This window comes from Trypanosoma brucei, chromosome 8 (assembly GCF_000210295.1).
Source record: "Trypanosoma brucei gambiense DAL972 chromosome 8, complete sequence".
Lineage (NCBI taxonomy): Eukaryota > Euglenozoa > Kinetoplastea > Trypanosomatida > Trypanosomatidae > Trypanosoma > Trypanosoma brucei.
Window position 1 is genome coordinate 1,259,937 of NC_026741.1, and position 23,657 is coordinate 1,283,593.

At 49.4% G+C, this 23,657-nt stretch overlaps 10 protein-coding genes across 10 annotated transcripts; 8 read left to right on the forward strand and 2 right to left on the reverse strand.

The window, feature by feature from the left end:
- Position 1: 1 nt before the first annotated feature.
- TbgDal_VIII4775 (kinesin putative, (fragment)) lies at positions 2–3,400 on the forward strand (the record flags this gene model as incomplete). Its single annotated transcript, XM_011777511.1, has 1 exon — positions 2–3,400. A coding segment is annotated over one exon (3,399 nt), but the record flags the coding sequence as incomplete, so codon positions are not given.
- A 2,319-nt stretch (positions 3,401–5,719) lies between these two features.
- TbgDal_VIII4780 (hypothetical protein, conserved) lies at positions 5,720–10,099 on the forward strand (the record flags this gene model as incomplete). Its single annotated transcript, XM_011777512.1, has 1 exon — positions 5,720–10,099. One exon carries the CDS (start codon positions 5,720–5,722, stop codon positions 10,097–10,099), a length of 4,380 nt encoding a protein of 1,459 aa, XP_011775814.1.
- Positions 10,100–10,330: 231 nt separating this feature from the next.
- TbgDal_VIII4790 (69 kDa paraflagellar rod protein) lies at positions 10,331–12,133 on the forward strand (the record flags this gene model as incomplete). The annotated part of the gene is made up of 1 exon (XM_011777513.1): positions 10,331–12,133. One exon carries the CDS (start codon positions 10,331–10,333, stop codon positions 12,131–12,133), a length of 1,803 nt encoding a protein of 600 aa, XP_011775815.1.
- A 351-nt stretch (positions 12,134–12,484) lies between these two features.
- On the forward strand, positions 12,485–14,287 carry TbgDal_VIII4800 (69 kDa paraflagellar rod protein; the record flags this gene model as incomplete). The annotated part of the gene is made up of 1 exon (XM_011777514.1): positions 12,485–14,287. One exon carries the CDS (start codon positions 12,485–12,487, stop codon positions 14,285–14,287), a length of 1,803 nt encoding a protein of 600 aa, XP_011775816.1.
- Positions 14,288–15,293: 1,006 nt separating this feature from the next.
- On the forward strand, positions 15,294–16,625 carry TbgDal_VIII4810 (hypothetical protein, conserved; the record flags this gene model as incomplete). Its single annotated transcript, XM_011777515.1, has 1 exon — positions 15,294–16,625. One exon carries the CDS (start codon positions 15,294–15,296, stop codon positions 16,623–16,625), a length of 1,332 nt encoding a protein of 443 aa, XP_011775817.1.
- Positions 16,626–16,871: 246 nt separating this feature from the next.
- TbgDal_VIII4820 (hypothetical protein, unlikely) lies at positions 16,872–17,327 on the reverse strand (the record flags this gene model as incomplete). Its single annotated transcript, XM_011777516.1, has 1 exon — positions 16,872–17,327. The coding sequence occupies one exon, from the start codon at positions 17,325–17,327 to the stop codon at positions 16,872–16,874; it is 456 nt and encodes a 151-aa protein (XP_011775818.1).
- A 121-nt stretch (positions 17,328–17,448) lies between these two features.
- Positions 17,449–18,030, forward strand: TbgDal_VIII4830 (TRAPP, putative; the record flags this gene model as incomplete). The annotated part of the gene is made up of 1 exon (XM_011777517.1): positions 17,449–18,030. One exon carries the CDS (start codon positions 17,449–17,451, stop codon positions 18,028–18,030), a length of 582 nt encoding a protein of 193 aa, XP_011775819.1.
- Positions 18,031–18,739: 709 nt separating this feature from the next.
- TbgDal_VIII4840 (hypothetical protein, conserved) lies at positions 18,740–19,576 on the forward strand (the record flags this gene model as incomplete). Its single annotated transcript, XM_011777518.1, has 1 exon — positions 18,740–19,576. The coding sequence occupies one exon, from the start codon at positions 18,740–18,742 to the stop codon at positions 19,574–19,576; it is 837 nt and encodes a 278-aa protein (XP_011775820.1).
- Positions 19,577–19,851: 275 nt separating this feature from the next.
- On the reverse strand, positions 19,852–20,244 carry TbgDal_VIII4850 (hypothetical protein, unlikely; the record flags this gene model as incomplete). The annotated part of the gene is made up of 1 exon (XM_011777519.1): positions 19,852–20,244. The coding sequence occupies one exon, from the start codon at positions 20,242–20,244 to the stop codon at positions 19,852–19,854; it is 393 nt and encodes a 130-aa protein (XP_011775821.1).
- A 698-nt stretch (positions 20,245–20,942) lies between these two features.
- On the forward strand, positions 20,943–23,183 carry TbgDal_VIII4860 (hypothetical protein, conserved; the record flags this gene model as incomplete). The annotated part of the gene is made up of 1 exon (XM_011777520.1): positions 20,943–23,183. One exon carries the CDS (start codon positions 20,943–20,945, stop codon positions 23,181–23,183), a length of 2,241 nt encoding a protein of 746 aa, XP_011775822.1.
- Between the last annotated feature and the right edge of the window lie 474 nt (positions 23,184–23,657).

The window sequence follows — 23,657 nt, forward strand, 5'->3', positions numbered from 1 at the left end:
CATCACATGTCGTGTGTGCGTGTCTATGCTTGAAGTGTATCTGGAAGACGTGTTTGATCTGTTCAGCAACCGCAAACAAGTGACAGTGCGGAAGGACTATTTGGACAATTCCTTTCATGTTGTTGGGGCTAAGTCCATCCCTGTGAGGCAGTATAAGGATGTTGAAGAACTGTTGCAAAGGGCAGAGGCACTTCGAACATTTGCTGCGACCGCCATTCACGCTCGCTCCTCTCGTGCGCACGCACTGTTTCAACTAGAGTTGTACACTACCTTCGAGTCGACAGACATCGCGCCTCGTACGGCTAAGATTCTTCTGGCCGACCTTGCTGGGTGCGAGCGTATTAAACTTGCCCAAACAGAGACGGGCATTCCCTTTGAGGAGGCTCGGAACATCAATCTTTCGCTACTTTCATTGGGTTCATGCATTGAGGCTGTTACCATGCGTAAGGGATCGAGTCAAAACATTCCTGAGTTCCGTAATAGTACTCTCACTAAGTTGTTGAAGGAATACTTGGGTGGAAACAGCGTGTCTTCTATCGTTGTAACCGTTGGACCCAGCGTGCGCGATGCTCGTCTCAGCGTGCAATCGCTTCGATTCGCTGACCGTGCCATGAAGGTCGTGACTCATGCTAAGATAAACACAGTGAAACCCATTACTGAGTTTGATGATGCAGATGGTTCCGAAGACAAGGTGCGTGAGGCTTATAACAAAAAGAAAGAGGCATTACACGTCGAGTTTCAGGTGCAGAGCGAGTTGCAGAAGCTGCAGAATAAGATCACAATTTTGGAGTGTCAGCTAATGAACTCTGTGGATGACGAAGTTGTCGCTCGACTCCAGGAGGAAATATCTACCTATCAGAAGTCGCTTGCTGATGCTGACTTAGAGCTGCAGCAGCAGCGTCGTGTATTGTATGACAGCGAGGTGATGCTAGAGGAGCAACTAAAGGAACTGAACACGAGGATGCAAGAAATGATAGAGGAAAACGAAGAGACAACAGAAAACCTCTTGGCCGAATGTCGAAAAAAACACACGGAGCGGCTTGAGGTAGAACAAAAGCGGCACGAAGAGGAGGTGGATGTCCTTTTAAAGAGTCACGAATTCGAATTGGAGAGAATCAACCAGCTTCTTCAAGATTCTGACACGAAATGTGCCGAACTCACGACCACCTTGTTCAAAACTAAAGAGGATCTTCGCAAAACAGACGGTCTGGTAGATGAGATGCAGATGGCACTTGAAGAGCTTGGGGAGGCATCAAAGGCAACTGAGACTGAGCTTTACGGTTATGTCGAGCAGCTTCGCAGTGAAAACAGTCGATTAAGCACCGCAATAGACACTCTCCGCCAACAGTTGAAAGAATCTGAAGCATCCGTTGAAGATCGTGACAATCGTCTAAAGGAACATGAGGAATCATTGGATACCCTCCGCCAACAGTTGAAAGAATCTGAAGCATCCGTTGAAGATCGTGACAATCGTCTAAAGGAACATGAGACATCATTGGATACCCTCCGCCAACAGTTGAAGGAATCTGAAGCATCCGTTGAAGATCGTGACAATCGTCTAAAGGAACATGAGACATCATTGGATACCCTCCGCCAACAGTTGAAGGAATCTGAAGCATCCGTTGAAGATCGTGACAATCGTCTAAAGGAACATGAGACATCATTGGATACCCTCCGCCAACAGTTGAAGGAATCTGAAGCATCCGTTGAAGATCGTGACAATCGTCTAAAGGAACATGAGACATCATTGGATACCCTCCGCCAACAGTTGAAAGAATCTGAAGCATCCGTTGAAGATCGTGACAATCGTCTAAAGGAACATGAGACATCATTGGATACCCTCCGCCAACAGTTGAAAGAATCTGAAGCATCCGTTGAAGATCGTGACAATCGTCTAAAGGAACATGAGACATCATTGGATACCCTCCGCCAACAGTTGAAAGAATCTGAAGCATCCGTTGAAGATCGTGACAATCGTCTAAAGGAACATGAGACATCATTGGATACCCTCCGCCAACAGTTGAAAGAATCTGAAGCATCCGTTGAAGATCGTGACAATCGTCTAAAGGAACATGAGACATCATTGGATACCCTCCGCCAACAGTTGAAAGAATCTGAAGCATCCGTTGAAGATCGTGACAATCGTCTAAAGGAACATGAGACATCATTGGATACCCTCCGCCAACAGTTGAAAGAATCTGAAGCATCCGTTGAAGATCGTGACAATCGTCTAAAGGAACATGAGAAATCATTGGATACCCTCCGCCAACAGTTGAAAGAATCTGAAGCATCCGTTGAAGATCGTGACAATCGTCTAAAGGAACATGAGAAATCATTGGATACCCTCCGCCAACAGTTGAAAGAATCTGAAGCATCCGTTGAAGATCGTGACAATCGTCTAAAGGAACATGAGACATCATTGGATACCCTCCGCCAACAGTTGAAAGAATCTGAAGCATCCGTTGAAGATCGTGACAATCGTCTAAAGGAACATGAGGAATCATTGGATACCCTCCGCCAACAGTTGAAAGAATCTGAAGCATCCGTTGAAGATCGTGACAATCGTCTAAAGGAACATGAGGAATCATTGGATACCCTCCGCCAACAGTTGAAAGAATCTGAAGCATCCGTTGAAGATCGTGACAATCGTCTAAAGGAACATGAGACATCATTGGATACCCTCCGCCAACAGTTGAAAGAATCTGAAGCATCCGTTGAAGATCGTGACAATCGTCTAAAGGAACATGAGGAATCATTGGATACCCTCCGCCAACAGTTGAAGGAATCTGAGACAACAGTGGTGGTTTTGACCGCTGACTTGAAGCAACTGAAGGAGAAAATGTTTATTGACCAAGCGGACCTGAAAGAAAGAATCGCTTTTCTCGAGGTTGAGTTGAAAAGGTGCGAAGAAAAGGGGGCTTATTATAGTGCACTGGTTGATGAAATGCAAGCGGAGTTGCATTGCGCCAATGAACGGGTTGCTGCAATGTCTGACCAAGTTCAAAATATGGAAGTGCGAGTTTTTGATGTGTGTGGATATATGTTTGAGGCTTTTAGCGTGAAATGCCAAGATACTGTTTCTGCTTTTGCTTCCTTTACCAAAGGTGTCACGGAGGACCTTACCAAAGGTACCACTGAGCGACTTAGGCTTTTGGCTGAGGTGGTTGAATTACGGTCGTCCACAGTCGCAAGGAAGGCGGCAACCCAAAGACGTGCGTCTGCGGTTTCGTCTTTAGTACAGTCTGCGCAGGAAATTCTCTCAAAAATTGCGGACGAGGTTGAGGACGTCGATAATTTTTCCGATCGATCAGCTGTGGTGGCTTCATTTGTAAATTCTCCAAAGGAATCCTGGGGTGCGGACCTATCTCCTCGCTTTACTGAGGAGTCTCTGACCTGCTAGTTGGGAAACATACCAGCCTTCAAGTCAGGGTGGTCACAGTGAGTTGCTTACTTGGGAGGGAGTAATGCTGTCGTTGGATCGCTGAATGAGCCTTATATGCAATATACCCAAGGAGGATCCTTTGCTACTTCGTTTCTGTACTGTACCTCCGCAATATTTACACACGTTTTGTCTTACCTTCGTTTTTACTTTTTACGTGCTTTAACGAGGTTTTGGTATGGTGCAGTACGCAGTGGATTTTTTTTGGGGGTAGTATGAAGCAGGGGAGTCAGTTGTCCCGCCGCATGGTGCTCGGTGCGAACTCCAATCGACTATTTAGTGTATGTACCTTCATGTGGTGGGTGCGGTTACAGTGGTGAGGCCAAACTGCGTTAGGCAAAGGGTTCAAAAAATGGAAGGGGTGCGGCGTTTGGGAGATTGTTTTCACCATCTCCAGCGCTTAGGCCACCCCGCCACCTTTTTTGTGTAACTTTTTCTGCCGAAGACGCATCGTGGGGGAAACTCTACCGCCTCAGTGGTATCGACTACTGCGCTCCGGAGGAGGTCCTTGTGATGAGCGCTTTTTGGGGGCTCAGCTCCGTCTCTCCGTATTTTCCATTTTCAGGTGTACCCATTGAGCTTTATTTTAATGCAAGTGCATGTTGAGGGAGTGTTCTTTTTTTTTTTTTTGTAACTCTTGTTTATTTGTAAGCTCCACGAAGATGGGTGATCGTACGATAGTGTTAACGGTGCGGTAGCATGTAGGGGAAGGATGGTGGAAAACAAAGAGGTAAAAACAAGCACCACAAATCAATGAAGTGAAAGCCATTGATAGTGAAAAGTGGCTGACACGACCCGGGTTCTTCGAATTTAACATTTATTTTTTTTTATTTGTCTCATTCTTGTTTCCTTTGTAGATCACCTTAGCTCTCACAGAGGGTACTATTTTATCGGTATTTATTTGTAACTGGTTAGCAGTGCGTGCAGCAGACATCCTTAAGCGTAAGTACGCCTCCCTTGTATTCTTGTATCATTAATGCTGTCATTATCGTCGTATACATATTTATTACTGTTGTAGTTCACGCGCACGCAGTGATGGTGCTGCGTCTTCCTTTCCCAATGTGCCACCTCAGACTGTCACCTTCGTGCACCGTTTACTGCTAGATGGCTTGACAGTGGAAGAATATGTATTGCCTTCCAGAGCCTAATATGCGAGGAAGAGCACTAAGTGCGTGTAAGAGAAAGTATCGTAAGGCATTGGGTGCGCTGCACATGCGTGTGTGAAGCCAGTAGTGATAAGAGATTTAACCCCAGGAGGGGTTACCAGCGTGAGTGTGTGGATGACAGCGTTTCCCTTGACGCGTCTTGCATTCGCTGCGTTGGTCTGTTGTTTTTCTGGTTTCGGAGTATATCCAACAAGGTCTTTGGATATCTGTCCTGTACTATTTCCCTTTCTTTGATTTTATCTGTTTATTTTTCTTTCGGTCGTATAATTCCCCCTCTTCCATGTACATCGGTTTACCGGACTGTGTCCTTTTTATTTCGTCTCTCGGGGTGGCCCACTCGGGGGTCTCGGATTACATTAATGGTAGTTAAATGGGGTAGTTGTCCGTGTCTTACGTTTGCTTTACTCCGCCAAGTATATATATGTTTCCACGTTTGAATTCTCCCCACTTCTATTAATTTTCTCCGCATCTCTCTTCCTTGATTTTTCTTTCACTGCTGCGAGAGCATTGAAGCTCATGAGTCGCACGTTAGAATCGTAGTTGAACATAAGGCTTGCTGTTAAGGCAACATATACGATTTTGTGGGGACCCGGGCGCTAAGATGGGATACGGGACCTCATCGGTAACACCATGGTTGAGGAAGTGCTGGGTGCCATGCGGTTGTTACCGCCGCGGGAGCCAGAGAGAGATAGAGAGGGGATTCTGGGGAGTCGGAAGGGTAGTTGTCTGCGTAGCTAACGAAGGTTTCCCCCCCTCGACCATTCTATTGTGAGTTGTTTCGCCGTGACCTCCGTTAATGGTCTACTACTCCCTGTCACAACACCATGCCTTGTCTAATCACTAACTGTGAAAAGGTGAATATCATGCAACACGTACCTGGCAGGGGGTGAGGAGACCGAGAGCTACTGTCCCACAGGTGTCACTTCATGTGGGACTAATCGAAGTTCTTTTTTTTCTTTTCTGTCGAGATCACAATATTTATTTAGTTCTATCGCTGTATTACGTCCACTGATTGCTGCGACTACTATTTCCCCTTGTTTTTGGATGTTAATTTTCACGCACATGTACATGTGTACATTACGAGTTCCACACCGCGCATCTGAGGCGGCGTGTTATGCTGCGGCATACGACGTCCATATTTGCCCCTACGTGTCGAACCGTCGTTTGCCGGACTTACAACCACCCGGTAGCGAGTAGGAGAAAGACCGGCAACAGACAAAAGAAGGGCGTTTGCGACAATGTTCGTGACATAATCGGCATGACCATCCCCGAGGCGCGGCTGCGTCGCGACCGTATTTCAGCAGCTTCCTTCGACCGTTGCATTGAGGAAAATGCTCGAAATATCATTGGCCTTGGCTCTAAAGAATCTCCTGGACTCGAGACCCGCTTCGGTGCTCGGTATGATCGTAGGGATGTGCGTTTTGTTGGTCGGGCCGATGACGTCCGGCGATTCACCGAGGAGGCGGCGAGGTCAAGCGCCGCCGGACATTGGCCAATGGGAGTGACATTCGTGCGGGGTGAGTTCGGTGCTGCATCCGGGGGCGATGGCCATCGGTTGAGCGCTGAACCAACGAGCCATGATTTGGGCCGCGCACCAATGGATGTGGCTAGCGAGGGAACTAATCCAATGCTGCGGCGTGTGTTGAGGCGGTGCAAAGAAGGGGTTTCCTCGTCACTGACTGGAGTTCTTGCCGCTGCTGGCCCTGAGAAAGCACCGGCTGAAGGAACCACCTCTGAGATGAACCCTAGGAAGAACGTGGCACCGTCGACGGCTTCTACACGCCCACAAACGGCATCAGTAGTGAGTCCTGCGAGGCGGCGTGTCGAGAAGCGCTTACGGCGGCGATCAGCCGTGTTGTTGAGAGGCGGAGAATCATTACACCCATGTTCCCTGCAGGGCGGATGCGGCTCACAGGGTGGCTCTTCGAACTGCGCGTTTGTTACACATCCATCTACCGCTTGCGTTCAGTGGTTGCGGCTGGGCCGTTGCGAGGAAGCGCGTCTATGTAGCTGCCCGTGGTGGCACCCCGCGGAGATGGAGGTACTGAAACCGGAGTTTCTTCACAGTTACTTCTTCGGCATTGCCGAAGGAGATGAGAGGGGGCTACGACCCTTGAGGGAAAGCTGTGCTGCGGTGGGGAGGCTCCTACAGATGTTTCTGGACATTATCGTTTCCACGATATTCGAAGCATTGAGGATGGAGACGACAAATAACGAGGAGGTGGTGGCGGTTGGGCGCGTTGAGGACCTGTTATCTCGTGCTGGTAAAGGGAAGGGTGGAAACTCCGCCTGCATTTGTAACCTAAAGGATGGTTTGCTCTCTGTGGAGCGGGAACTGTGCGTAAGTGCACTAATGGGTGATGATGAGGGGGTAACCTGCACGGAAAGTGCTGACGGCGAGACATCGGGGCCTCATTTCGATGGCGAGTCGACTTCTTTGCTCCGCAACATGGAACACTACCATAAGCTGCACGCCGATGCGGACAAAGAAGTGCGAAACCTCCTTGTTATATTTCGCGCGTACTTTACGATGTGTGATGATCGTGGGGGAAACAGTGGCCGCGTCATCGTGAGCGCTTCTCTTACTCAATGGCTGCTCAGGCACGCTGCGAGTTGTTGCAGTCAGGGAGAATGTTACTCGGCTGGACTGACCCCAATCAAGCTGTTTGAGGAGGCTTCAGTTGTATTATTGAGGGATAGACTTCATAGGTGTGGCATTGACATATGCGGCAGGAGTTGCAAGCAATCGAGCATCACACCTTCCGACCGTTCATCGCCGTTATTGTTGCTGCAACATGTCTCTTTATTGTCGAATATTGTAACGTTTGGTGCGAACGCAGATCAGGCGATGCTGACCGAGCCGGGGCAACAATCACTTTTGTATAGTGTCTTGCTTTGCCTTCAATCAGGTGGGGTGTCCTGTTGGCTTGGTGACTGTCCGCAGCAGCAGTACGTTAGTTGTTGGTTATTCATGCAATCTTTACTCTCGGTGGCTTCGGTATGCCTACTGCGGTTGGGCAGTCGAATCTTCTCGTTTGCACGCCCCGTGCTTGTGGAAGTCGGGCGGCGTTTGGCAAAGGATATTGAGGTCCAGTTCGAGGCGAAGTTGCTGCGGGCATCCGGATGGGCTCCGTGGACTGATGCACAGATGTTCGGTGAACAGCACAGGGCCATTTACACTGCGTCCGACTACGCCCGGACGCACATGCCTGTCGTTGCTCGCGCATTCACAGCAGCAATGCTCAACATACTATTACTGAACACATTGAGAGCAGCGAACCGCGAGGTGAATTTGTGTCGCAGTCCCGTTGCTGCCGTTATTTTCAGCGGGGAAAAGGCTGAGGAATACAAGGGCTGTGCAGTAAAAGGTGGATTAGACTCACCTATGGAGTGTGTTCAGCGCGAGTCGCATTTACGCGGTGGGCCCAGCGTGCGGCGCAGTATGCGTCCCTATGCACAAGAGGCCATGTCATTAATAGCTCTTTTGCATGATGAAGGTGCCCAAATGCTTGCTCGACGGCAGGCGCTCATGGAAGAGTTCTTGTGCAGGCGGAAAGATTTCGATGACTGTGGAGCAAACGAGCTCAACAACCCCCAAAACCGAAGAAGAAGCTCCGGGGGCGTTATCTTGCCATCATCCCACGACGAAAAGATTCATGTTTTTGAGAAATTACTTCCACACGGGTCCATCTCCGTTTGTGGTGACGGTGTCGGATTGCTTCTTCGCGTGCTACTGGAGGGCGGGTCTGCATACGGGGCGTTGCGCCTCGCCGCATCTGCGGTTCACGTAGGAAGAGCGCTAAGGTTTGCGGCGCGCCAGCCCATGCCACACGTTCATCTAGGCGAAAAGGTAAAGCACAAACACATGCGAAACAGTAGAACAGGTCGCAAGTACACTGTTCGGGTTCGTGTCCCTGTTCTTCGTAGCACTGATCCCGACATGGAATGCCGAATGCACCGAAAGGGACAAAGTGGAGGAGCGCAGCCCGTTGCACTGTATTTGCGGCTCAACCAGCAAACAGTGGAAGAGATGGTCCGCCTCGCACTTCGCATGGGGGGCGCTGGAGAGCGTCTACTGAGCGGCGTAGTTGACGACTGCGTACGGGGTTTACTCCTGGATTACGGGAAGTCACGCTGTTTACCTGCGGTAAAAGGCTCGGATGTGCACGATGATGGGGCGATTGCAGGAGATTTAGGCGCACGCGAGCTGCAGGGAATCTTGTCCGTTGTAGTGGGTACCAACAGTAATTCGCAGCTTTTGTCCGTGGCTGATGAAGCCCAGCAGCGCGCCGTGGAGGGTTACCGTGTCCCTCCAACAGCATTGTTGGTCGAGCTCCTTGTGGCCCTTACACCTCAAGCGGGGCGCGGGGTGCACGAGCGGTGCACACGTTTATGCGCAATGGACCCTCATCTAGTAAGCGAAAGAACACTCCTGGCGAAGCAGTGCCACACGGCAGGCGAAAGTTTTGCTAGGGCAAATGACGATGCTTCCGCGGCATGGTTGAGTTACCTCAACTCAGGAGTTGCTGTCGATTCAGGGGCGGTTAGTGTTTCGTTTCTCCGAAAGGAGGCTGAGCGACTACCTGTGGTTGATAGTGTTGCTGCGTCGTTGAACAGGCCCCCGCTTCCTCGCAACGTAGAGGAGCTAAGAAGACAGCTCACGCAAACGGTTGATGCCGTCGGTTGTGCTCAGGACAGGCGACAAAACGAGGCAGCGTGGAGTTTGTCACGGGGGTTTGCCGTACGCGTGCAAGACCCAAACTCAATGCATGGAGTTTGGTGGGCTGTGATGTGTGGAGCAATTCTTGGTGCAAGCGACGACGCGCTGGCCGGCAAACAACGACCATGGGCACGGTTGCTTCTGCGCAACGCCTTCCACGTGGCCCAACAGTTCGCAGCACCACAGGATCGCGCCCGCTACGGCCAGGCAACGGTAAGGGCATTTATTCTCTCCGGCATATTTGAATTGACATCGACACCCCGTAGCCCTACCGATGTTAGTTGTCGAAGGAAACACCTACCGTGGCAGCTCCCTGTAGTTCACGACCTCAACCTCTTTTTAGCTGCCCAGGTGCACCTCGCACAGCGGCTACACAAGCTGTATCCCAACAGTGTGATCACGAATGATTGTGGTATTAATAAACAACTGCAACTTTTTGGTCATCTAAAATTGTCGACAAAACTTGAAGACCACCACATTGAGGCGACTGCGTGTTGGAGTCTACTTGAACCATTAACTGAACACAGCGAGTTAGCGATAACATGGCTGCAGGAATCACTGTTTCATACTCCTCAAGGACTGCTCGCATGGATCATCGCCTGCACTAACAACAATTGCAACCAAACGGCTTTTGTGATGGCTGCATGGGTGACACTTTTATGCCGCACTGAAAAGGTAGGTGGGTCATTCAATAAACATGTCCAACAACATCTACGGTCCAAATGCACAAAAAAACAAGTGGAACAACTTCTGTTGCTTGATCACTGCAATTAAGATCCAAAGAAAGCGCGGACTTGCATAGCGCATCTACAAGGGAAAACGAAACGCACAAAAAAAATTAATTATAAAAAAAATTAATTATAAAAAAAAGAAATAACTTCCACAACCAAAATATAAAAAAAAACATGAATACCACCATATAAATCAATCACTTTTTTTCACCAACATATAGTATCAAATAATAAGAGAATTAACTTTGTAGATAAAGAAAGCAATAAAGCATCAATGAGCGGAAAGGAAGTTGAAGGTGTTGTGAGTCCTGCGGACCAGCAGCAGCCAGCCGTCCCGGAGGTAACAGATATCACGCTGGAGGCCGCCCGCAAGCAGAAAATTCACAACCTGAAGTTGAAGACCGCCTGCCTTTCGAATGAGGAATATGTCCAGGACCTGCACGTATCCGAGTGGAGTGAGACGCAGAAGCAGAAGCTGCAGGCTGCACACGAGAAAGCGCATGAATTGCTTGCCTCAGTGGAGGGTGGGACGAAGTGGAGCCTGACAGAGGCGTATGACATCAAGAAGCTGATGCGCGTCTGTGGTCTTGAGATGTCTGTGCGTGAACTGTACAAGCCGGAGGACAAGCCACAGTTCATGGAGATTGTTGCACTCAAGAAGACAATGAACGAACTGAAGCAACATCACAACAAGACTCGCACGGTGTCTTTCACCGGCATGATCGACAATGCCATCGCCAAACTGGAGAAAATCGAAGACGAACTGCGCCGGTCCCAGCTCGACGCTTCTGAGATGGCGCAAGTTCCTGTGGCTGCACTGAAGAATATTGAGGACACGATGAACGTGGCTGTTGTGCAGACGGCTCTTCTTGGGAACGAGGAGCAGATCAAAGCCCAACTTGCAGCCGTTGAGAAGGCGAACGAAATCCGTAATGTTGCCATTGCCGATGGTGAGATGGCGATTGCTGAGGAACAGTATTACATTAAGGCGCAGCTGTTGGAGCACCTTGTGGAGCTTGTGGCCGACAAGTTTCGCATCATTGGGCAAACTGAGGATGAGAATAAGAGCTTCAGTAAGATCCACGAGGTACAGAAGAAGTCATTTCAGGAATCTGCCTCAATCAAGGACGCGAAGCGCCGCCTTAAGCAACACTGCGAGGACGACCTACGTAACCTTCACGATGCCATCCAGAAAGCTGACTTGGAGGACGCCGAAGCCATGAAACGGTTCGCCACGCAGAAGGAGAAGTCGGAGCGGTTCATCCACGAGAACCTCGACAAACAGGACGAGGCATGGCGTCGCATTCAGGAACTGGAGCGCGTGTTGCAGCGCCTTGGGACGGAGCGTTTTGAAGAGGTGAAGCGCCGTATTGAGGAGAACGACCGCGAGGAGAAGCGTAAGGTGGAGTACCAACAGTTCCTCGATGTATGTGGCCAGCATAAAAAGCTGCTGGAACTGTCTGTGTACAACTGCGACCTTGCGCTTCGCTGCATGGGTATGCTGGAGGAGATCGTAGCCGAGGGCTGCAGTGCCGTCAAGTCACGCCATGACAAGACGAACGATGAGTTGTCTGACCTTCGGCTGCAGGTGCACCAGGAGTACCTGGAGGCATTCCGTCGCCTGTACAAAACTCTTGGCCAGCTTGTGTACAAGAAAGAAAAGCGCCTGGAGGAGATTGATCGCAACATCCGCACCACACACATTCAACTGGAGTTTGCCATTGAGACCTTTGACCCCAACGCGAAACTACACTCCGACAAGAAGAAAGACCTATACAAACTTCGTGCGCAGGTGGAGGAAGAGTTGGAGATGCTGAAGGACAAGATGGCGCAGGCGTTGGAGATGTTTGGACCTACTGAGGATGCGCTGAACCAGGCTGGTATCGATTTTGTTCACCCTGCTGAGGAGGTTGAGTCCGGCAACATGGATCGCCGCAGCAAGATGGTGGAGTACCGTGCACACCTGGCGAAGCAGGAGGAGGTGAAGATTGCCGCGGAGCGCGAGGAGCTGAAACGATCTAAGATGCTCCAGAGCCAACAGTACCGCGGCCGCACGATGCCGCAGATCACTCAGTAGCGCTGCGCTTAAATGTCTTTCATTATAATCAATGTATAACCTTTATGTAGTATTTCAATCTATGCCGCTGTGTACGTGCACTGCGGTGCCTATCCTTCGGCATTAGAGAGTCACTGTTTGTGTAGATCGTAGCTGCATGTCTGACATCTGGTTCATTAGTGCCGTTTTGAGTCTGCACTGTTGTGCAACTTGATATGCATCACTGCACACCAACCGTGTGTTTCCTCCTTTGGGTGCACCCTTTAATCCTTGTCTTCTCCTTTTTTGTCTCTTTCCCCCTCGAAAAGGTGTCAAACTACTGCCGCATAAACTACGGTTATCCCAAATTTAAGAGAAAGCAATAAAGCATCAATGAGCGGAAAGGAAGTTGAAGGTGTTGTGAGTCCTGCGGACCAGCAGCAGCCAGCCGTCCCGGAGGTAACAGATATCACGCTGGAGGCCGCCCGCAAGCAGAAAATTCACAACCTGAAGTTGAAGACCGCCTGCCTTTCGAATGAGGAATATGTCCAGGACCTGCACGTATCCGAGTGGAGTGAGACGCAGAAGCAGAAGCTGCAGGCTGCACACGAGAAAGCGCATGAATTGCTTGCCTCAGTGGAGGGTGGGACGAAGTGGAGCCTGACAGAGGCGTATGACATCAAGAAGCTGATGCGCGTCTGTGGTCTTGAGATGTCTGTGCGTGAACTGTACAAGCCGGAGGACAAGCCACAGTTCATGGAGATTGTTGCACTCAAGAAGACAATGAACGAACTGAAGCAACATCACAACAAGACTCGCACGGTGTCTTTCACCGGCATGATCGACAATGCCATCGCCAAACTGGAGAAAATCGAAGACGAACTGCGCCGGTCCCAGCTCGACGCTTCTGAGATGGCGCAAGTTCCTGTGGCTGCACTGAAGAATATTGAGGACACGATGAACGTGGCTGTTGTGCAGACGGCTCTTCTTGGGAACGAGGAGCAGATCAAAGCCCAACTTGCAGCCGTTGAGAAGGCGAACGAAATCCGTAATGTTGCCATTGCCGATGGTGAGATGGCGATTGCTGAGGAACAGTATTACATTAAGGCGCAGCTGTTGGAGCACCTTGTGGAGCTTGTGGCCGACAAGTTTCGCATCATTGGGCAAACTGAGGATGAGAATAAGAGCTTCAGTAAGATCCACGAGGTACAGAAGAAGTCATTTCAGGAATCTGCCTCAATCAAGGACGCGAAGCGCCGCCTTAAGCAACACTGCGAGGACGACCTACGTAACCTTCACGATGCCATCCAGAAAGCTGACTTGGAGGACGCCGAAGCCATGAAACGGTTCGCCACGCAGAAGGAGAAGTCGGAGCGGTTCATCCACGAGAACCTCGACAAACAGGACGAGGCATGGCGTCGCATTCAGGAACTGGAGCGCGTGTTGCAGCGCCTTGGGACGGAGCGTTTTGAAGAGGTGAAGCGCCGTATTGAGGAGAACGACCGCGAGGAGAAGCGTAAGGTGGAGTACCAACAGTTCCTCGATGTATGTGGCCAGCATAAAAAGCTGCTGGAACTGTCTGTGTACAACTGCGACCTTGCGCTTCGCTGCATGGGTATGCTGGAGGAGATCGTAGCCGAGGGCTGCAGTGCCGTCAAGTCACGCCATGACAAGACGAACGATGAGTTGTCTGACCTTCGGCTGCAGGTGCACCAGGAGTACCTGGAGGCATTCCGTCGCCTGTACAAAACTCTTGGCCAGCTTGTGTACAAGAAAGAAAAGCGCCTGGAGGAGATTGATCGCAACATCCGCACCACACACATTCAACTGGAGTTTGCCATTGAGACCTTTGACCCCAACGCGAAACTACACTCCGACAAGAAGAAAGACCTATACAAACTTCGTGCGCAGGTGGAGGAAGAGTTGGAGATGCTGAAGGACAAGATGGCGCAGGCGTTGGAGATGTTTGGACCTACTGAGGATGCGCTGAACCAGGCTGGTATCGATTTTGTTCACCCTGCTGAGGAGGTTGAGTCCGGCAACATGGATCGCCGCAGCAAGATGGTGGAGTACCGTGCACACCTGGCGAAGCAGGAGGAGGTGAAGATTGCCGCGGAGCGCGAGGAGCTGAAACGATCTAAGATGCTCCAGAGCCAGCAGTACCGCGGCCGCACGATGCCGCAGATCACTCAGTAGGATTGTGTACTGTAATTGTATTTTTTGGTTTTTTTTGAAAGTGGTAGCAGTATTTTAGAGTTGCTACTTACTTATGAGTTTGATATGTTTGTTTTTATGTATAATTTTTTTTTTGAGAAACTGATGTTTATATGTATGTGTATCTTATTTGCGGTTAGATTAGACGATTTTTAGTGTATTTTTAGTTGGCTGGGGTTTATTTGGCTGCTATTTGTTGTAGGATGCGCCGTGCTGACGCTTCTAGCTCTTGTATGTCGCCGAGTTATGCTGATTGTTGCTCTCTCTATATTTCTTTTGTGCGGTGGTGTTGTTGAAAATTTTTGCTGCTAATATTGTTGTCATGTATTTTGTTGTTGTTACTTGTCTGTGAGTGGTTTCTTTCTTTCTTTTTTTCACTGTGTTTTGTAATAGTGTCTTACTTTAGCTTAGGATTCTAGGTTTGGAGGGATGTGTTATTGCCTGATCAAATATTTCTGTTGGAGTTGTTAGGTTACTGTTGCACGTGACTTCCGTATATATCCGTGTTGGCTTTTTCTTTTTGAGTTAAAGTTCTTTTGTTTTGGTATAATCGTGTGTGTGGGATCTGCTGCATGTAATGTCCGGATGGTCGAGCCGACGTGGTACCTTTTTTGGGCTTTATCGTGTGGTGGTGAATGTTACTTCTTTTGAGTTTGTTAGTGGCATTACCGCTGTTGTAAGCACAATTAAGTGTAGTGTATGAGTATATGCCTACGATCTGGGCTAAAGGCTTGTAGTTGAACCGAGCCCGCCGATGTCCCATTTGTGGAGGAGTGGTGTATAACGTGAGCAACGTTAGAGGTTGGTTTTTACCTCATGGAGGTATTGTGTGTTGTACATTTCTTTTAAGCTGTATTACTGGTGTTCAACCGTAACTGCTCTTCTGTTTTGTTGGACGTATGCTTTGCGTTAACCACTTGTTATTAACGCCCGTGGGTATATCCAACGCTGCTGAAATAATCATTAGTGCATTAGCTAACCGTTGACCATGGAAATGGATAGGTTGACACGCCGGCAGGCGGACCGGATTGAGTACGTCATGCGGGATCTCTTACGCGATTTGCAACTCATAGCATTTCTTCCCGTAGACTTGTACCCCTGGACGCGTAGAAGCTGCCTTGAAGCGGCGCGGAACCTTTTGGCGGAGGCAAGCATGAATCAGGGTATGAATGGGGCGGCAGCGCAGATTTACGGAGAGGATGACAACTCAACATATGTTGCTCAGCTTATATATGGTCTTGCTGAGCGGTATGGTGACGCAACTGACGTTGATAATAATGAGTTACTTTTGCAAATGACCGAGTTTGCAGAATTAGAAAGGGAAATGCTAGACACCGCCACGTCGGTGGGCGCAGTGGATGAATACGATATTAACCGACACCACAAACTTTTTCGTGCGGTGCTGGACACCCTGCAGCAAGAGGGCTACACAGAGCTTGTTGCTCACTCGCTGAAGTGGGGAAGCGGTGACGACTCAGCTGTAGCACAACCACCGGGTGCTTATCCCATGGAGCCTAGCGTTTTCAATCGTTTAGTCGATCCTGGAATGTTGTCGCTGCAGCGTACCGTCGAGTGCCTATGTGAGCTGTTGGTTGTTCGCAACACCTCTACTGTAACTGAGGACATACACAACTATAAGATATTGCATGAGGCGGTTAACAAAGAGAAGAGTTCATCCGCCGACGTGAAGGCTCTGAAACGTGAATACCATGAGATAAGGGAGGCACGTCGCACAGAAGTGGCTGCATTGCAGGCGGAGGTGCGCCAGTTAGAGGATGAGATCGAGTACACTCGTAGTGTGTTAGAACTCGAGCTGTCGGCTTTCGGCGAGGCAAATGCCAAACTGGAAGAGGAACGCCAAGTGGAGGAGGAGGAGCGTATCAACGCACTGAAGGAGGAAGCGGAGCACTTAAAACAGAAACTCGATGGACTTATTGCGGCGAATCAAGGGGAGGCCGCAACGCTTCGCACTCAGCGAGCAAAGAAGGAGGCGGCTGTGAGCGCCGCAATAACGGAGTACGACACTCAAATGGCCACTTTGCATGCTGCATCGGTGGCGCTCAACAAGGAGACGGAGGAAGACACTGAGGCCATAGTTGCATTGGATGGTGAGTTGGGGGCACTATGTACCGAAAGGAATGAATATGAACTAGAGAAATATATTGAAGAGATGCGCGAGAAGCATTATGAGCGCATGCACGAGCAGACGACGAGGTATGCCTCCACCATCCAGGCTTGCTTCCGCGCGTACCTCACGCGGGTGAACTTCGAAAGGGGACTGGCTAATTCTAAGCGAAAAAGGAAGCGGAAGAACAAATAGTGGGTGGTACAGTTGGAAGCTGACAAGGAGGCGATTATGCATAAATATACATGTATTTCTTTTTTGAATTTGCCTTCTCTCCACCCCTTTCCCCTGACATTCCGTCGGCTGTCACATTTCATGAAGTGAAAACAGTGGGCTGCCTTAGAGAGAAATTTGTGTAAGAGTATTGTTGGGGACGCGGTATGTATTCTAGCTGATCAACCCCACATGTCTTTGCATTTGCCTTTTTACCTTTTTCCTTTCTCAGTACAAAAAAAAATGTATGTCGCTATTCATGTGTTTCACTGTGACGGGAAAGTTGCCTCTTACAGACAAAATTCCCGTCATCTTGGAATAGTACAACCATTCTGTGTATACCCCTTCTCTATTTTTTCCCCCCTGCACGCTAGCGTGAGTGCGTACAGTTTGGGAGCTAAGCTTTGACTCCTCTGCAACTGGGTTAGGGGGGGGGAAGATGCGAATTCCTCTGCTGTCCGGGCGGAGGTATGCCCTTGTCCGCATTTTGAAGCTGCATTCCTCTCCTTTTCTTTTGTTGAATTCTGGGTGTTTCAACGGGACATACAAGGGGATAGAGAGGGGAGCAGGGGTGAAGAGGGGGGGGGGAGAGCGCCTGATAGTGTGTATATAAATATAATTCAGATATGTTTGAGATTCACAACCAAACTTATCAGTAACACATACGAGCAGACTGTGCTCCATCAATCATTGTGCGTTTCTTTTTTTGGTTCTTGGAGTAATCGAAGTAGGAATTAAAGAAGCTAAGGTTACAGGTAATTATTCTTGCGCTTGCCGTCGCTGAGAGAGAGAGTAGTAGTGCCTCATGTCCCAACAGCGGCAGGTTGCTGCCAAATTGGGTGAAGTGGCCTTCGATAGTGGCGAGAAGGCAAGCGCTGAATTTTTCGCCATTACGTACGGCGCGCTTGTCCAGCAGATGATTACGGACCTTCCCCAAGCCGATGATGTAGAGGTTGTCAATCAGCAACTGGACACGATGGGCCGGCGGATTGGCTCGCGACTGGTGGAAGAATACAGCGCCCGGAGCGGCGCCCCCGCCTGTCGCACGTTTGCGCAAGCGGCAGATGCTGTTGCAATTGTAGGAATAAAAATGTTTCTTAATGTTAACGCAACGGTACAACCTGCGGAGGAAAGTGGGGGTGGCACATTTACGTTAACTTTTGCAGATAACCCGCTTGCGCTCTTTGTGGAACTGCCTGAGGGTCCTGTGCGTCAGCGCTTGTGGTATTCGAATGTTATTTGTGGTGTTATTGTCGGTGCGCTTTCTATGGTAGGGTTTATTGCAGAAGCGACGTTTGTAAGGGACACCCTGCGCGGTGATGCAACGAATGAGATACTACTGTCCTTCAAGGGGAGGGAGAAGGAAACCTTTAAGGTTGAACAATAGTTGTTGGGTTGTGTTGCACTTCCTCTTGTCACTACTTCCCTTTGATATCTGTTGATTTTTTTGACATCACTATCTGACCGATCTGGATCAACGTCGACGTTGGTTCCGTTTTCTCGTTTGCCGTATTACCACGGGTGAGCACTCACTCACCGACTCATCTATGCGTCGTGCTCGAGTGAGCATTTTAAAATTCATAGCGGGCTGGGGCGGTTGCATTATCATCTGAGGTACCTTTGGCCATATTGTGTCTGCTTTCCTCCCCCCTTTTTATATTTTTTCTTGCTGGCTTTCTGTTGTGTGTGCTGATGTGTGACATATTGTGCTTCCTCGTCCATTATTGTGTTCTCTTTTCTTGAATTTTCGTTGCCTTTCGTGTTACTGCCGGCGCTAACTTTACCTGAGCTGGGAAAGGACGCACACGCGCCGGTGTGATCATAGGGGAGGAAAGAAGCTCAAGCTTGACTGACCTTCTATCGAATAGGAGCAGGGGGAAGAGGGTCGAATAGCGTTGGCGGCAGTGTTGTGGATCCTTTGACATCCGTGAAGTGAGCACGACCAAACACATCCGTTCCTGCGTGAAAATTGGCGAAACGCCTGTGGTTTTGTTACGGCAGCAGATTTGTGGGCTCAATTCTCACTTGAGCTGTGACGTCGGGCCAGCCGCGCTCTGTCCATTATTATCACTTTTGCTGCTCGCGTGTGTGTGTTAATGGATTACCGACAGAAAGCTGCCCGGCTTCCCCGTTCTGCGGAGGAAAAAAGCCGGTGGCGCCGTGTCATTATAATCCTTGAGCACTGTCCTCTTGCCGTTGTGCGTGGTAAGTACGGCTTCGAACTGTTGGCTGAGCGACACCGCGCCCACCACGCACGTTACAAGCAGGATCCCGCGGAATGGCGGCCCGACGTTGTACACCAAGCGTTGCTTCACTTGATGGATTCCCCACTCAATCGAGCTGGCATGCTACAGGTGTTCCTCCGTACGAAGAAGGGTGTTGTCATAGCAGTCGACCCGCGTCTTCGCGTTCCACGGCACATGCGTTTGTTTGAGAAGATGATGGTATCGTGCCTGTACCGCATGAAAGTTCGTGCAGCGAACGGCTCAGTATCGCTTCTGCGCGTGGTGAAGAACCCCGTGACGGACCACATTCCGGCGAACTGCACACTCATACGTGTTGAAAAGGACGGTGATGCCGTGCCTGATATCTTTGCGTACTGTGCAACATGTGGGACTAATAGGCATGCTGATGGATCGACAAGCGAAAACGTTGGGACGGCGACGGCGTGCTCCTCCTCTGCAGGAAGCGATGCAAAGGAGCCGCACTTTGCCCAGAAGCACCGTGACCTGGCTGATGCAAAGCAGTTCAGGCCATTTGCATTTATTATTGGTGGTATGTCGAAAGGTGACGTGGACGCGCCGTACGCCCCGCGCGCCCAGGTGAAGAGTATACGTCTTGGCGACCGAGGCATGTCGGCTGCGGCCGCTTGCAGTGTCATCATACATGGTTTTGAGGAAGAGTGGCTGCGCGAGGATAACGAGGCGTGTTAGCGTATTTGTATTTCCTCTACCTTCTTGTGTTTTCCATCGATTAACTGCTCCCCCTTTTGTGCAGCCACTGCCTCATGGGGTGGGAGCGAGCGGTGATTTTGCACGAAGGGAGCAAAATTGCGCTTAGCGTGTAAATAAAAGAGTGCTGGTAACGTTTGTCGTAACCAAAAGTGTCAAACTTACACACGGGAACGCGTGCAATGCAAAGCGAAACGGTGAGGGTCGCGGAGTCTGAATTATCACCGGTGCCCGCCGCTGTGGAGGGGTTTGTGGTATCAAATAAAAGTAATATTACTTTCGAATAATAGTAATAATGGTGGGTGGTGGGAGTTATGGAGTCCGCGGGTCCCTTTTGTCCCGTCTGCTTCTGCACTAGCGCGGCACATTACCCACTTTTTTCCCTCTTGTCCTCTCATCACTGGTGTCGACAAAAAATTATCTTCCCCGTGCTTACAAGCATCTTTCTCACTCTCCCCCTTTCTCTCGATAATTGTAGCAAAAACTCTACAGATTTTTTTTATCTTTTTTTTTTGTTCTGCGCCTATTACCGTGCTCCCGGTTATCAGCCAAACAGCAAAGGAGATAATAAAAAGCATTATATATATATATATATATATATATATATAAAGAGTCAGTTTAATTACCTGTATCAACGACAAACGAAACATTGCTAGGAACTGAAGTCCGTAAGCTACTTGCTACAACCCGTCCATTAAGCGAGAGGGAAGGAAAGCTAAGGAAAAGTCGGCCCGACCAAACTCATTCGTCGGAGTGAGTGAGGGCAGAAGTTTAAGGGCTGTGTTTAATACACAGTACAACACAATACGATAGAAGGAGATTTCAGCAGTACTGAAGGTACAAAGAGTTGAAAAACAAAAGCGGAGGTTAAATATAATTACGACTATATCCGATAATAATATTGAAGAAAGGGGAATTACGTGCGCAGAAGAGCGCCTAAGGTGAAAAAGCGAAGAGTACTTTTGGAAAGCAGCGGGATAACATACCTATTTGCATCCACAAGTATTAAAAACAGTGGTAAATAACACAATCGGTACTTGAAAAGCAAAAGCAAACAAAGAAAGAAACAAACAAACAACCTTCCTTGCGTCAGGGCAGCACTGAGGCGCTATTATCATAAAGCGCGTGGTGGAGGCAGCGAGGTGTAAGTTGGGTGTTAAGAGAAGGAGAAGTAGTCTTCCTGAAAAACGAAAGCAACGTATAGAACTGAGGATAGAGAGTGAGTGAAAGTGATCCAAGGGTGAAAAAAGGTGGTGAGAAATCATTTTAGGGTTGGGGAAAGATACTAATAGAGAGCTAAGGCGGATTGTAAAAAAAGGAAGTTTTGTTTTTTAAAAACTTTTAGCGCATGGGTGCCTGTGTTTCAGATGGAAGCAAGCAGAAGCCCGACTTCGTAAATGTAGGTGGCCAGAGTGGTCCCTTTGCGCCAGTGACGGATCATATAGTGGGGAACACCAACGGTCCTGCAACAGTGCCGCAGGTGAACAAAAAGTCTGCACCGACGGTGAAGGAACCCACTCTTCCGAGGATTAGGGTTTTTACGGAGGTGGATGATTCTGAGGCCAACAATATCGACCTCGTCCCTGGTAGCGGTTGCAGTGTTGTGAAGGGCAAGTACCGAATGACACCCATAGTAGCATTCAAACCTTTCGCCGCTAGGCGCTTGCGGGAGCGAGCTGTCAAGGTAATTCGAGGCAGTTACTACTCTGAAGAGGCCCATGAGGAGCAACCGCAAGCATGTGCGGTGACAAGTTGCCCATTTGGCGATGAGGAAAAGGAGGGTGCGAGCGGTACCAAAAAATGCAACCAACCGGAGTTTTCATTCGCTCTGGATACGTCGACTGATACGGAAGAGGGGCTTTCGTCTGGCTGCGACACAAGTGCTTCACCGCGCGACCGGTCTTTGGCAATGTGTGGTGGAGAGAAGGGATGCAGGAACGAGCCGGCTGATGAGTGCACACCAAACAGGAGAGGCTCCCTGCCCAGTGGAGTGGGTGGTGACGGCCCACAGTCACATAAGAAGGGAATAGATGTTGTTGATAAGTTAAATACCCCTGGAACTGCCCGGTCAGTCAATGGGATAACTACAGAGCCGAAGTCCACACCACGATTGAGCCGCGAGGACTTGATTCTTCTTGGTTCAAAACGCTTGAAAAAGCGTGTGGAAGAACTGCGGCTGATTGAGCACCAAATGAAGGATGACGGTAATTGTCAATTTCGTGCAATCTCACATCAAATATTTGGCTCTCAGGAGTACCATGAGCTTGTTCGGGTGCACGTGGTGACGTACATGAAGAGCGTTCGGGATTCGTTCGATTGCTTCCTCGGGACTACTGAGGACGCCGATCACTATTATGCCGATATGCTCAAGAATGGGACATGGGGTGACGAGCTCACACTACGCGCTGCAAGTGATAGCCTTTTCATCAATATTCACATCCTTTCGTCGGAAGAGCAAAACTATTATATTACTTATAACCCTAGCCCAGATGCACCCACTCCCCCGGCATTTTTAGTTGACGTTGCAACGATGCGGCAGGATCGACAAGAGGCTTTCTCGACTTCAGTAGCTTCGGTTTGTGCCTCACCTTCTCTCAGTGCACGTGGTAGCTGGAATGGAGGCGGTGGAAAAAAATCTCTGGCTACACCGCGGGGCCCTGTGGATCAACTTGGCTTGGCAGGGATAAATAGGAACTTTCGACCTATCCACGAGGAGGTTAACGTTGTTGAGCTACAGCGGGAGGTACAGCGCAAACTGGCTGCAAGTACAATTCGGAATACCACTTTGCCGGTACCCGAACCCCTGTTACCTTTCAAGGCTGTTATTGAGCAGAATGTAGTGGTTCCACCAACAGCGGCACCGCAGCCGAAGCCAACTTTTGTTGACGCGCCGAAGAGCCCTGTGAAAACTGTCAGGATTGAATTGTCGCCGCGCGAGGTGTCTTTTAATGCAAAAAATACAAGCGTGATCTTCGTGTGTGCAAGGAAGAAGCCCCGACGGAAACGGACGAGCCGAGGCAGGTCGAAGACTCGCGGCGGCAGAATAGTTGGTCTTCCAAAGAGGCACCCAATAATGAGACCAATTTCCTTTTCCTCGTCACCAATAACGGCACGGAGAAGGCCAAGGTGTAGGTCGGCGTTAGTGCGAAATCTTTCGCCAAGGCGAAGCAAAAAGTTGCGCTCCAAGTCGAGTGCGATGCCAGCGTCTCTTCAGCTCCCTCCTTTCGCTTCTCCGTCTGAGAGTCCCGTTAATCCCCGTCTCTCTTCTCCTGAACCCGCTCCCGTCATCGAGTTACCAGGTACCGCAAGCTTTATTTTAGTTTCTCCACGGTCATCTGATAGCGATATGGTGAAGCGTCTGTCACTGGGAAGCGCGTCTGTGCCGCACTCCAGCCCGCCACCGCGTTCAGCCGTTTGTGAAGGAAGTGCCTCACCGAAGGTAAGTGTTAGTCCATCTGAGAAGGAGGAGTTGGAGTCGTGTTTTTTGTCGGAGGCTCCCAATGCGCCCATTGATATTTTTCTTTCATACCTCTCCCCTGTTCATTACAACGCGCTGAGCGTGGATACAATCTCGAGACCTGTTGAATAAAGGCGCTGAAGAGCGGTGAGCTGAGAGAAAAGGAGTGCACACACATTTATATGCCTATGTTCCCCTTACGATTGTTGCTCGTGTGTGTACTCGTGTACCCCCATTCCAGTGCACGTAATTTTTTTGTTTTTAAAATTCTATTCCTGTTTTTTTCTTGCTGTTTTTACCCCTTCGTTTCCTTTTCTGAATTGAGTGCCCCGGTCGTTGGTTCCGTACCATATGGAAGTCCAGGCCGTGACACATTTGTTGGGTTTGACCTCACCACTATCCTTTTCATTCGTCATTCGTTTGTTCGGTCCATGAGTTTTCGCTGCCTTCTCTCCTTATTCTTCCCCCTTTTATCTTCTTTTTCCGTTTCTTACTATTATTGTTACTTATCATTATTATTTCTGCCATATTGATTCGTCTTGTTTCCTCCCCTCCTCGGTAATTGGTAGCGGGGATCGGGGGTGGGGAAGGAAGTGTATATAATTC